General features: G+C 37.5%; 1 protein-coding gene across 4 annotated transcripts in view; it reads right to left on the bottom strand.

Annotated features, from left to right (window-relative positions):
• Window positions 1-13,030, bottom strand: part of ATP8A1 (ATPase phospholipid transporting 8A1) — a 215,715-nt gene that overhangs the window by 109,559 nt on the left and 93,126 nt on the right. For all 4 annotated transcript variants that reach the window (XM_067531192.1, XM_067531193.1, XM_067531194.1 and 1 more), the window contains 5 exons: window positions 12,388-12,493; window positions 10,153-10,235; window positions 9,942-9,991; window positions 3,696-3,765; window positions 2,460-2,544 (listed from right to left, as the gene is read on the bottom strand). In XM_067531192.1, the coding sequence (XP_067387293.1) occupies window positions 2,460-2,544; window positions 3,696-3,765; window positions 9,942-9,991; window positions 10,153-10,235; window positions 12,388-12,493 (394 nt within the window). The remainder of the gene's footprint in view (window positions 1-2,459; window positions 2,545-3,695; window positions 3,766-9,941; window positions 9,992-10,152; window positions 10,236-12,387; window positions 12,494-13,030) is intronic.

The following is a 13,030-nucleotide window of genomic DNA, read 5'->3' as shown; positions in this document are numbered from 1 at the left end:
ATTTTGGGGTGTCTGGGCAGGTACTCATTTCTGTTGGTTCTTAAATTCTATTTATAAGGTTTGTGCTATGGTATTATTGCACAGAGCTTAGATCTATTATAATAATTACTCTATAAATGGGGTAAGTAGATAAGTAAAATTGATAAGTTCATGGACAGTAAGAGATTTGTCTTTGAAAGAGTGGATGTTGACCAAGGTGATTTTGACAAGATATGCATGTTATGAGATTTTATAAGGCTCAGGAAAAATGGAAAGGAAGATTTGGAAACTATCAGGGAGCAAGGACTACTTATCTCTAGTTGTTTTGGGATTTTTTGTGTGTGGAATGCATAAGTGTTTCAGTGCAATCTTAAAACCTATCAGTTCAACAGAATTCACTGTGCTCACAGATTTTAAACTTGCACTCATGCATTCCACACAGAGAAAGGGAGAAAGAGATGGAAAGAAAAGGTGAAAGTGAGACAGCGGAAAGGAGAGTGAGAGAGAGGAATTGCAAGACTGGGGTTCAAGTCCTTTTTCTGCCACGGATTTCCTGTGTGACCTTGGGCAAGGTACTTAGCCTCTCTGTGTCTCACTTCTCTAGCTGTGAAATGGGGATAATAGTACTTCCCTGACTCACAGGGATATTATGAAGATAAAGACATTCTAGATTGTGAGCCACTCAGTTACAGTGGCAAGGGGGCCTTATAAGTACCCAAGATATTCAGAGCTACTTTCCCCCACTCCCTGGGAGGAACTGCCAGAGAGATGAGGAAGAAGTGCATCCTGTATAGAGCGCTTGGCTGGAGTGGTTAATACCAGCAGAAGCCTGGCTGGGGTGACAGAGCTCCCCATTAGCCAAAAACTGTACTAACCATTTTGATCCCTATCCCACCCCCTTCCCCTAGAGGTAAAGTCATGGAATGGGGGAAAAGCAACCTGGAGCCATTTCCCTGATCTGGAACTAGTGCATGGAGGAAGGGGCTCTGGATTTCTTCAGGTACAACTGAGGTTAATTTACACTTTTTATAATACAATTAGAAAATCCTGCAATTTGTTCTGCAAAAGGAGTGAATAATAGGTTGTTTTTGCTTCACTGCTGGAGTTATGGCACTCAGGAGGGCAGAACCATTATAATCCCATGGTTCCTCAAATAAATAGGGATAACTAATTTGGTTTTTATTTGTTGCATGAACATTTAGTAAAATAAATCTCAAATGACTTAAAAACTAATTTTGTTAAAGAACTTAGAAACAAACTTTATTATAGCTAATATAAAAATGAAAGGGAGAAAATCTGCAGTTGAGGTTCCTGTAATAACCTTAATCCTGCTCCTTACCCATCCATCCTTTCCTATTGCATGGATGAATTAGAATACTATGGTTCTTCACTGTATGATTCTATAACTCATACTCCACTTGCTTTTTTCTATCAGGCAGAGAAAAACCTCAGGGCAGTATCTGGAAGGCACTGTGGCCCAATGAACTGGGACTCAGGAGACCTGGGTTCTACTCCTGGCTTTGCCACGGGCCTGCTGCGTGACCTTCAGAAAGTCACTTCACCGCTCCGTGCCTCAGTTTCCCCCATATGTAAAATGTGGGTAATAATACTTACCTCCTTTGCAAAGTGCTTTTGAGATCTACTGATGAAAAGTGATATATAAGAGCTAAGTATTATTGCAAGAGTGTGTACAATGCCAGTGTTTTCCATTGCAAAGGTTGTTTTTCTGCTTACATCTAAAGTGTGGGGTTTTCTAGTGATTTTTAATTTTGTTTAAAAGTGTCCATTGTTTGATGAGGAGAGGTACCTATTGTCTTTATAGACAGCCTTTTCAATTCACTTAGAGTTTCTTATTTATGAACCCAAAGTGACACCTATATTCCTTCAATGGCCACTGAATAAAAGTTAAGAGAGACGATTCTGCTAGACCTCTGGGGATCTGGAGACATGACAGTTGAGGTGAGTTTGGGAGGTTGGTTCCTTCTATCCCTGTTATTATCAGTAAATAATTCATTCCTGTAATATAAAGCAATCTTAAAGCAAACTTAACTGACAAGGGACAGATGGATGGTCTCTCTGTGCAAGGCCATTATAATGTCACTGTGGCTCCAAAACCATCCTCATCGCATTTCCCCTCCTCTCCAATAGTTAGGTATTGGGAGTGATCAAAATTATCACAGAATGGAAATTCTTTTGCAATCTTATTTCATGGAATCACTACTGTGTCTCCATAATACACTTGAATTGCATAACTGAATTTTAAAAGCCTCTACTTTGGCTGATTCCACCTGTTTTATCTATCCGTATTTGTGAATATATACTCTTCAGAAGAGGGACCATATTTTTTCAGAGGCTACAGAAGTTTAATAAATATACGTATAATAAATTCTAACATCATAAAAACTGAAATTTATAGTACCTGTATGAAAATTGAGAGGTTTTATTTCACATTTAGTTTTATATCAAGCATTATTACTCACCTTCTGTAGCAAACTGCTCTAAATGTTTCAAAGTAATTTCTTTGTATTTTGAACTCTCAGCCAGACGGTCATAAATTACTGTATCCTACAATGCAAACAGAATGAAGGTACAATAAAGCAAAGCAAGCAGGTTTCACTGACCTAGCAACAGTATCAGAAATTCTGGAAAATAGGCAGAAAAATATGTAACACTATATCAAAAGTATTTCAGGGCCAAGGAACACAAATAGAAATATATTTCTTTTCTGGAGGGGAGAGAAGAGGAGGAATTTCTGAGCCCTTAGGATCTGTAGATCTCTACACCTTCTGCTAATTTGGAATTATTTTGAGTTTTTCTCCTCACCTTTCATTCATAGTTTTCTCCCCTTGCTCCACCTTTCATGTTCCTTTGCTTTCCCTCTGCCCCTCCAATATTAAGCACAGTGTGAAACTGATGCTTAGTAGCTTTCATTCTCACTTCTACTTGGCCAAGAAAAAAACTGTGTATATAGTGAAACACAATTTAATTACACACTTTAATTAATTTTTACTTGGGAGAATAAGGAATGTGGAATATACTCAATTCTGTATTCAATTTTTATAAACATTGAAAAATTGGTTTTAAAACTGGATTTTAGATTACATATCTGTAATTCCTTTGATGAATCACTTTAGGCACGGTCCTGAGTAAAGAAGCAAGGGCTGGTGTGCAAACTGCACCATTCTAGGATGCATTGTGACTCAGCCATACCTTCTTCCCTTATTCCCAGGGAACAGTAATTTACTGTTGACTTAATATTATCAATAAATTACTATTTTCTCTCTCCCCCAGCTACCAGGGCTCGTGAACAGAGGGTGGAGCTAAGGCTTCACTCATTCCCTAGCAATTCCCTTTCCATCTGCTCCAGGGAAGGAATAAGTGGGTGAGCAGTGGCCGGGATAGCCCAAGTAGGGACATATATAGAGGGAAGAATTCTTACTCCTCCAGCCAGGCATATAGTCCAACTCACAATTTAGCACTTAATCCTGACAAATAATTTTAATGTATAATATAGTCAATTACATTGAAAAAAATCCATGAATAAAAATTAGGGTTTTTTTAATTTTAGATGATCAGACTTCAGCTAATCTTGCAATAACTTCATACATTGGTAATTATTTCTATTACTTATTCTTCTGTATGCCTATAGCATACTTATTTACAAATTAGCAGAGATTAAAATTACTGTATGATAATTTAAATAAAATAAACCTTACAGCTCCTTTACAGTAGAGTCTTAATTTCCCAGTTGGTGTGCGAACAATCACAGACATTCTTTTCCTAGTGCTGGAACAGAGATAACATTGCAGTCCATCAACATTTACATTCACCAACCTTTTTCATTCATCAATAAAAAAATAGAAAACTTGAAAATATGCATTTATATGCACATATATTTATAGATACACATCATACTTATTCTATATAAATCAGAGGTAATGAAATAATTGTGTCTGCTAGTCCTATCACTGGGTTTTCCTCCTCCTTCATGAAACTGGGGGTAAAAATGAAGAAAAAATGGTTACTTGCCATAGTAACTGTAGTCCTCTGACAGTGTTCTCTCTGCACATCCCCACTTGTAGGGAGCACTGCAGGGCACACTAAGCTTCAGGAACCTTCAACGACGCAATAGCCAATGACACCCTATGACTGATTTCTCATAACACAAAACATTTGAGGCAAGATTATAAAAGGGCCAGACATCCTGGATCACCTCAGCAACTTCTTCCTTCTTCTATGGGCATGTGGTGTCACATAGGTGCAAGACCCAAAACCCCATTAGCATCAAGTACTGCAGAATGGAACAGGGGATATGTTGGAGGTGTTCTGTGGGAAAAAGGGACCTTGCCTACAGTGAACTGTGTTCTGGCCACCTCCAGCCAACATGATGACTCCTGGAACCATTACAGTAGACATAAATTAAAATAACCCTGAGGATGTTCTAACTTATGCTGAGGGCTGAACTAGCACTCAGTTGCCCTCAGAACTAAACCCTTAAGTCACCTTTGTGCCTCCCCTCTTCTATTTTGGGTTATGCACTTTGTACACCTTGGCAGGACCTGAGGATCTGGGCCTAAATATGCAATTACCTAACTTGTATATTACACTATAATTTAATGGAGTTTTGCATCAAACTCCCAAAATTCATTCCAGAATGAACAGAAGGTTCCCATATCCACAGCTGGCTGTAGAAAAGAAGGGAAGTGAGGTGGTTGGGATGCCCAGACCTTTTAGAACCTCAGTTCTAAATATTTTGGGGCCAGGAGAGAACATTTACATGTCACCAAAAGGCACTGCTTTATAGAAAGTTCTTGAAGCTATAAGGCATCAAGGGATGTGTCCAAAAGTGGAAATATGCAGAGACCACCTTCAAGAAAGGATGGTTATTTACCCTGGTAGCACCTGTGGCTCTTCAAGATGTTTTTTCTGTGGGATCCCACCCTAGGTGCACATGCATCTTGTGCACACGAGATCAGAATCTTCTTGAACAGTTCTTTCCATTGACCCATGCCTGTACTGTGCATGTTTTCCTGTTCCCCCACCCAATGGCATGAAGGGTAGAGTGGCCACAACCATCTCTCAGTTCTATCACTAATCCTAGAGAAGGAGGCCTCAGAAAAAATGAAGATGGAGGGATCCACATAGACAACAAAATCTGAGAATCACAGACTTTATCCTGTTAAGGTAGTGGAACAAAGCTCTTGAAATGTCTTATCTCTCAGGAAGGAATGAGGTTTTTGGAAGAGAACAGATAAATTAATAGATTAGTTCAAATTAAAGCCTGATACTGTAGTGGGAATAAATTCGGGGTGAGGTCTTACCACCACCTTGGCGTACTCCTGTGCAGATACTCAGAAAAACTGTGAGGGGGGTAGGTAGGTGTCTTCTGCTTGGACTGCCCCAATATCTAAAGGGTACATAGTTTGGGGCTGAGGTACTGATGCCCAAGGAAAGAAGCATGGCCCTGGAATCTCTGAGGGAGTGCAGTCTGTCATACATATAAACACTGAATAATTCTGCACTCTCAAGGGACAAATCATTGATTGTGCTTTGCACTTCTCTTGGAATGCCAGAGGCTTGTGGCCAAGTTCTGTGCATGGTCATAGTGATTACCATGGATAAAGTTAAAGTGATGCTGATGGATATGTCTTTCTTCCAAATAAATTTAATTTTGGAGTCTTTGTCTTTGGGGGCTCTTAATCTGCCTGATCTTTTCGTGGACTTCAGAAACCGCCAAGCAACCCAATGTCAAATACATATAAAACCATTTAAACCCCTTTTGGAATAGCCAACATTTCTTTTCAGCTTCATTAGCCAGAGGAGGCAGTTTAGCTGGTGTCTGCCACAGGGTTTTAGCTTGATCTAAGATGCCCTTATAGATAAGTAGAGTTATGCTAGCAGGTAGAGATGAGCTTAGATGGAGAGCACTCCTGAAATGCTCTAAGTCATCAGGCACTGTACCAGACCTGAAAAGATCACTTCAGGAGGGGAGGAAGATAACAGATCTCTGAGAGATGAAAGATTTTGTGCTTGAGACAATAGTGCCTATTCCTCTTCTGCCAGTTGCTCCCGTTCTTCCCTGTTTGGACACAGGCATCTGGCAATACATATACAAGGGGAATGAGACCTTCTGCATGCACTTCCTTGAAAAATAGGAAGGAGGTCAACTCCTGGGTGCCTTTGAAGGAGGTCCCCAGTATGCCCAATAGGAACAAAGTGGTGCATTATATAGGTAAGGCTGGTTCAGATGGGACTGACCAGGCCATTACCATGTTTGAGGTGGATGGACTAGAGCTCTAAAATGAGAGTCTCCAGTCTGTAGAGAGACACCTTCTTCCAACCTTTGTGAACTATTTTGCATTTATTTCTCCTTTTCCTTTTTTCTGTTTTGCCATTGTGTAACTTTTTGTTAGTCAGATTATTCATGCTATTTCACAGTTCTCTGACTAGATGACTATAACTACTCATGGAGTCTGCAATCAAATAATTTGCCCAATCTTTCACAGAAGGAGAGCACACATCTTATTCTTTGATCTGTATCCTGCACAAATCAAGTCAATCGGAGCTTTGCTACTGACTTCAATGAGAACAGGATTAAGCCTCTAGTAAGGGAGCTAAACTGGGAATTCAGACTGGGACACTGTTTTCAGATATAACAATGTTTTTTCTGTTTGAAATTGTTTTCTCACACACTGTTATATTAGTTTACTGCTAGCAGTGTGTGCTTCACCAATTGGAAGGAGAGGGCTTTTGAAAACTGAGGGCTTTTGCCCTATTCAACTGTATGAACATGTGGACTATTGGTTAAAGCATTGAATATACGTCCATTGCTTCACACTGTCAGCATTAGCAGCAACACGTTTGACAGCATGACTTGCTGTGCATCTGTGACTAAGAAGCATGCATTAAAAATACCGTGGATCAACTGAAACATGTCACAGAGAAGCAGTTGATGCCCCTCTCACTTTCAGCTGGTTTGATGGCCTCTGACAATGCTGTAAAAATTAGAATGGCATTGCAAAATAAAGACAGAAGAATCCTGGAATCTCTTACACTGAAAGAATGAGTCTCTACCACAAGAGCTAAAGAACTAAGCCAGCAAGACTTCAGATGCTTCATAAAAAAATCAGTTGTTTCAGGGGTGACTGAATCACATCATGGTATTGTGGATGACCAACAATCCCCATCTGAGGACGCTCATCTCCACTGCCTGAGGTACACATCCATTCAAATATTCATATGCTGGTAGGGCTGAAAAATCACATCCATAGCACTGAATACAATAAAATAAAAACTTATGCTTCCTAATAGTATACGACCACTTCTCTTCTACTCACAGGTACATACCTTATGATTAGCACAATTATCGTACACCTCAAGACACCACTGTAACTTTAACCCTGCCTTTCCTTCTCCACACACCTCGTTACCAACTATCCCTTTCAAACTACTAGTTGTGGATGTTTGGTGTGGCGGTGTGTTGTATCTCAATAGAGTTAAAACAACCATTTTATCCAGGTTATGCTGGAATACAGCAAGGGGTAGCGGAAGTTACATCTACACAGGATCAGCTGCTTATCTTTCCAAGAAAACATAGCCACTTACAATGTCTGTAATTCTTGTTCTCAGAAAGTACAAATTGTAATAAATTACTTCTCTTAGGGTGCACACTCCTTTCACAGAAATGTTGGGTTGACTCATAGCTCAAAATTCTGAAGTTGTTGATTCCAGCAAGGAACATCTTGCACTTTTGCTGTGGAATAATAGTGACCCCTAGTGCCTCCAGTAAGTCTAAGCAAATATTAAAGAACTAGAAAATAAAATGGGTACAAAACCCGGAATTCTGAGTTAAGCTGATGAGTACATGAGAGGTAAGCTACTGTACTTTATTTCTTCAGAGAACAAGACTCACAAATAGTTTTGTTTTCTCCAAAAAGTACCAGTTGTATCTTATATAACTACTCCTGGAAACTCACAGGCTTTAAAAATGTCGTAAAACAGGTAAAGATGAACAACAGGAAAAAAAGAGGGGAAACGTGTACTCCCATTCCATATAAATACTGTACATCACTATAACTGCCAAGTGAGTAGCAAAAACACTTTGCATCCCATACCTATTAACTTCTCAGAACAAAAATGAAGGTGATAAATAGAATCAATAGAGGATGAGGCCCTAGCCAAAAGCAAAGGAAGTCTGCATACATTTGTTTTTTTAATTGTAAAGCAGGCTATTACATCAAATTCAAAATACTGAATGAAGGAATTTTTTTATAAAATGATGTTAAAGTAACTTGCTGTAATTTTGTTCCTTTCCTCTTATGCTTCAGTCAGCTATATTTTGTAACATTTCATTTTTTCCAGTGTCCCTGTTTCACCTCCCACTAGTTTTCTATGCATTTGCTCCTTTTTAAAAATTATTATTTCTCTTCTCAAACCCTCTTCTTCAAAGATAAGCTTTTTTTTCCTAATTGGGCTAATCTCCCTTACCTGATTTTTGTTTAGTATTTGCTCACTTTGTTTTTCTACCAGTTTCTCTTCCTTTACTATTTTCACCAGTTCCCTTTTCCCGGTGGCCATTCTATTCTGGTCTTCACTTCATTAGGCCTCATTCTTTTCCAGTTCCCTTTCCTGCAATCCTCCTCCTCTTCTTGGAGGCAATTTTCCCAGCCTTTTCTCCTTTTCTGGCCTCCAAACTCACACCCTAATTTTACCCTCTCTGGACCTTCTCCTTAATCAAATCCTTCATAGCTCCAGTGCAAGTCCTTGATGTATGTGTGTTTCTCTCTCTCCTTTCTCTATTTCCTCCAAGTCGGTCAGTATAATGCTTCCTCCACTTATAAAACTCTTCCTCACCCTCATCGTGCCAGGGTGAGCAACTGGACAATTCACATGCCTAAACTTAAACACATGCTTCAGCTTTTGTAAGAACGAGTCTTCAATGAAGAAAGGGTTTCATATCCTGAGTCCTTCCATATATCATATTCCATATACAGATACACTTTTGAAAATAAAATTGCATCCAACTTACTTATTCACACATACGCAACTCCAATAGAACATTGAGAGATCACCTACTGAATGGAAAATTCTACTTACTTTACATACACACTCATGCACAGTTCCAATGAAACAATGGTATACCATCAGTTTACAAAAGACAGTGACCAAGATTTTTAAAAATTATTTAGAAGTTGCTTTACTCAGCATTGCAATGCTTAACTGATTTAGGACCTAACTCTCATTTTCAAAAGTTCCACTTCCCAAATCACTTTTGAAAATGAGATTTTCCTCCTAAAAACAATTAGGCATTGCAATACTGAGTGCAACAGTGCCTAAATACCTTTACAAATTTAGGCAAGTGTGCTTTGCATGAAGTATTTTAAAAAATCATAACTTAGCTAAATTAAAACCACTTTTCATTGTACTACAAAAATAAATTGCAGCCAGAGAATATGTACTTGCCAAATGTCAAGCTTTTTTATCATTCCTACTGAGGTGCTAGAGCTTAAAAAAGAAAAGAAAATCATTATAATAAAATGAAAAGTGTATTTTCCACTCTCTTTTTATTAACCACAAATTTTTGCTCAAGATTCCAAGAAAATTTGCTTCCAAAATAAAAACAAAAGTGCTAAATTTCAGCTGGGAAGGGAGAAATTTTATAAAATTGTATTCCTCTGAAAATGACCCTTTACAATGAAAATGCTACTACAACCTCCTTATCGATAAGTACTGCTACATGCTGTGCTTATAATGCAAGAATATATACTATAGAGCTAAAGCACAGGACATATTATAAAGTTTCCAAACAAAGTACAGTCTTTTTCAAGTCTGAACGGATGCTATCTCTTTACTAAACCCACTATTTTATTCATAAAAGAAAAAATTCAGTGGAGTATGTATGCACAAAAAAGACATTTAAAAAAATATAAAACAAAACATGTCAAAGGCTTATTTTGCTTTACCTTGTAAATTCCAGCACATTTAGCAATTCATATCTTTCTTCCTGGCCAAGCTGAAAAAAAGAAATATTTTTGTTCGTGAGATTTAAGCTTTAAAAAAAAAAATAGACTAACAACTTCTTTTTGGGTATAAACCGATTGAGACTATGTGCAAAATATTTAATATTAATGCCAAAAATATTAACAAATAATAGCACAGTTTGAATGTACTCACAGAATCTATAATTACTGAGTCAGGTGTCCTTCCAGTGAATACAAAACGAAGATGCTTGGCTGCTCTGACCAAAGCTCCTTCATCTGCAACAAACCAATTTCCATTGTTTCTTTTATAGATTGAGAAAGTATCAAGAAAAAGAATTTTCAAATTTTAATCTTTTAACTACCCTAGAGACATGCAGATTTGTACATGTTCAAATTTTGCAATTATTCTTTACCTGCTCTTCATCAATAGATAAATAATTTACAGGGTCTTCCTTCTTCACTACTCACATTTTCTTTATTATTCTTGAAAAAAGTTCAGTATTCTCAGCTATTTCTGAGTCATTGTAAATTTTACCCTCATTTAACAGCAGTCCTACTATACTTTCTTCCCTAGCATTTCTTTTTCCTTTTATATATTTGTAGAATCCCTTATTACCTTTGACTAACATTAATTCTTTTTGCTTTTCTGATACCTTTATCTTTTTCCCTCTCAAACCACAACTGACTAAAAATTTCTTGTTTAGATGCCTCCCTGGTTTCCCATTTTGAGTACAGATTTTTTTCTATTTCTTACATATTTGAGTAGCCTCTACTTGCATCACACTGGCCAATTCCTATTTTCTTCTTTTCAGAAGATCAGTACTATGTGTCTTCTTAATTATAGTACTTTTAAAGATTTCTTATTCAATTTGAAAACTTTCCCCTACTGATTAAATTTCCTCTACTCATTAAATTTCTTATTTCTCCATGTGACATACTAGAATTTGCTTTAATGAAATTTAAATCTAACATTGGGACAATGCTGCAATTCTGTGATCCCTTTCCTTACTACTATATACTGAGCCAAAGTATTATTATTCATTTAAATTTATAAAAACGGAAGTATCTCATGTTCAACATTTTTAAACTTCCCTATTATTCTCACATTCTCTGGAAAAATTGTCCCCTTTCGATGTTTTAGTTTCATACTAGAAGTTGAAACTACAGTCTACCTGTGCTGGAGTCCTCTTGCCTCTTAGAAGGCCCACTGAAAAACATGAAACTAGTGTTTGCCAGATACACTTTAGAAGCTGATCCATTAACTGCTGCACTGCTTCAAAGAAGGCAACACGATACATCAGAGGCAGCACAGGAAAAGAGATTTTCATTTCGTAGGGGAATTATTTTCCATTAAGTTGAAAGAGCAACCTCCAGTGAGAAATAATAACCAAAGCCACAGTAGAAAATTTTACCCCAGTGTCTAAAGGTATGTCTACATTGCATCTGGGAGTGAGCCACCCCATTACCCACTGATATTAATTTTCAACCTGCCAAGCAATTTCATCCATTTTAATTTTCAACTTCAGTGTACACATCACTAAATGAATCGCTTTTCTGCAGCTCAAGCAGATGAGCCATTGCACTGACAGAAATGTCAGTCTTGTGCTTCAAGACTGGACCTTATTTAAAGAGCCATAATAGCATAGTATGTAGGATGCTGCACAGGTAACTGAGTAATTAGACTATATTATTCACATCAAGTGTTCTTTATTACATCACAGTGAATCAGAAAATGATGTCTATACCATACCTAAAAAAATGGAACTTCAAATCTGATTGGAGGTTCTAAATACTATATTACTAAAAATAAACAGCAAATATGTTTAATTAAGAACTTTACCATACAAAATGTTCCTCCTGCAGATTTTTGCAAGAATCTATTTAAAAAATGTATGAAGTCTGGTTGACTGGTGTTTTAAAAATTGTCTTTTCTTGTTCTGTGTTGATGTTTTGGCTCATCGTCAGAATTGTCCTGCTTAGGTGATTTCATTTTCCTTCCTGATAACTACTACATTGTGTTATTTTCTTTGTAATACTTAGTTAAGTCAATCCCATTGTTATAAAGCATCATAGAAAGCCATAAACAGGGTGGTTAATTTGTCTGGCTTACTGAATGCCATTGAATTTTATTTGTATTACTCAAGCCATTCTATTTTTCCACAGCACAGCAGTCTCGGTGTTGCAATGTAGATAACAAAGCACCCTTTATTATTGTATACTCTATGTAACATCTACAAATCCTCTCTAAGGAGTGGAGTGGAAAAAAAAATTAAAGCACTACCTTATATAGAATTAAAAACGTATGACAGATTGCACATTTATTTAAATTTCTGGAAAAGGGGTAGACCTACACATTGAGTTCTAAATTAACATTTTTGTTGACTGGATTGAATATTTTACAGTATATATGTAATTATTTAGCTCTTACCTGGAGATGCTGCTTGATATATAATCTTATCACCTTCTCTTTCTGGAACAGCTGTATGGCACACTGCCATCATTGTTAGAAACTCGCAAATTATTGGTGCAGTTGGCTAGTGCAAAAACAGGGTAAAAAGCATTAATTAATCTGTGAGCTGTTAAAATGTGTTAGTACATATTGGCAAATATTAAGTCAGGGGAAACTCTCCTTCCCTGATTATAAGAATATGCATTTAAAAATTTTCTACATTCTTTTCATTGTTGACTTTACACATAAATCCTTTTCAAAATTCACCTGATTTGCTTCAAGTGCATTCAAACTGCTACTATACTTTCTTTTGTATAGTTGGTGCAGGTATTGACATCTGTAGTTAAGGTTGTCCACCTGTAATAGGGAGTTCACCTCACTTTAGCTTAGAAGAGGTCAATGAGAAGGAGAAGGGCCAGTTAACGGGCTGGGCCACAGCTAAAGGGAATTAGGTGACCTCAGCAACCCATGAATGATGATGGAGCCTGGGTGAGAGGGAACAGGCAGGGCTAATATAAAGCCAGCAAACTGATAGCTGATGGCAGCAAGACTTAAGACAGTGCAAACCTTGGTTACTGATTAGGGGCCTTGAACTGAAATGCAGAGTAGATGTCAGGCCTGG

The sequence above is a fragment of the Emydura macquarii genome, unplaced genomic scaffold (assembly GCF_026122565.2).
Source record: "Emydura macquarii macquarii isolate MOO-44397 ecotype Brisbane River unplaced genomic scaffold, CSIRO-AGI_Emac_v2 contig_3128, whole genome shotgun sequence".
In the NCBI taxonomy this organism is placed as follows: Eukaryota; Metazoa; Chordata; order Testudines; family Chelidae; genus Emydura; species Emydura macquarii.
This window is presented reverse-complemented; position numbering and strand designations above follow the sequence as displayed.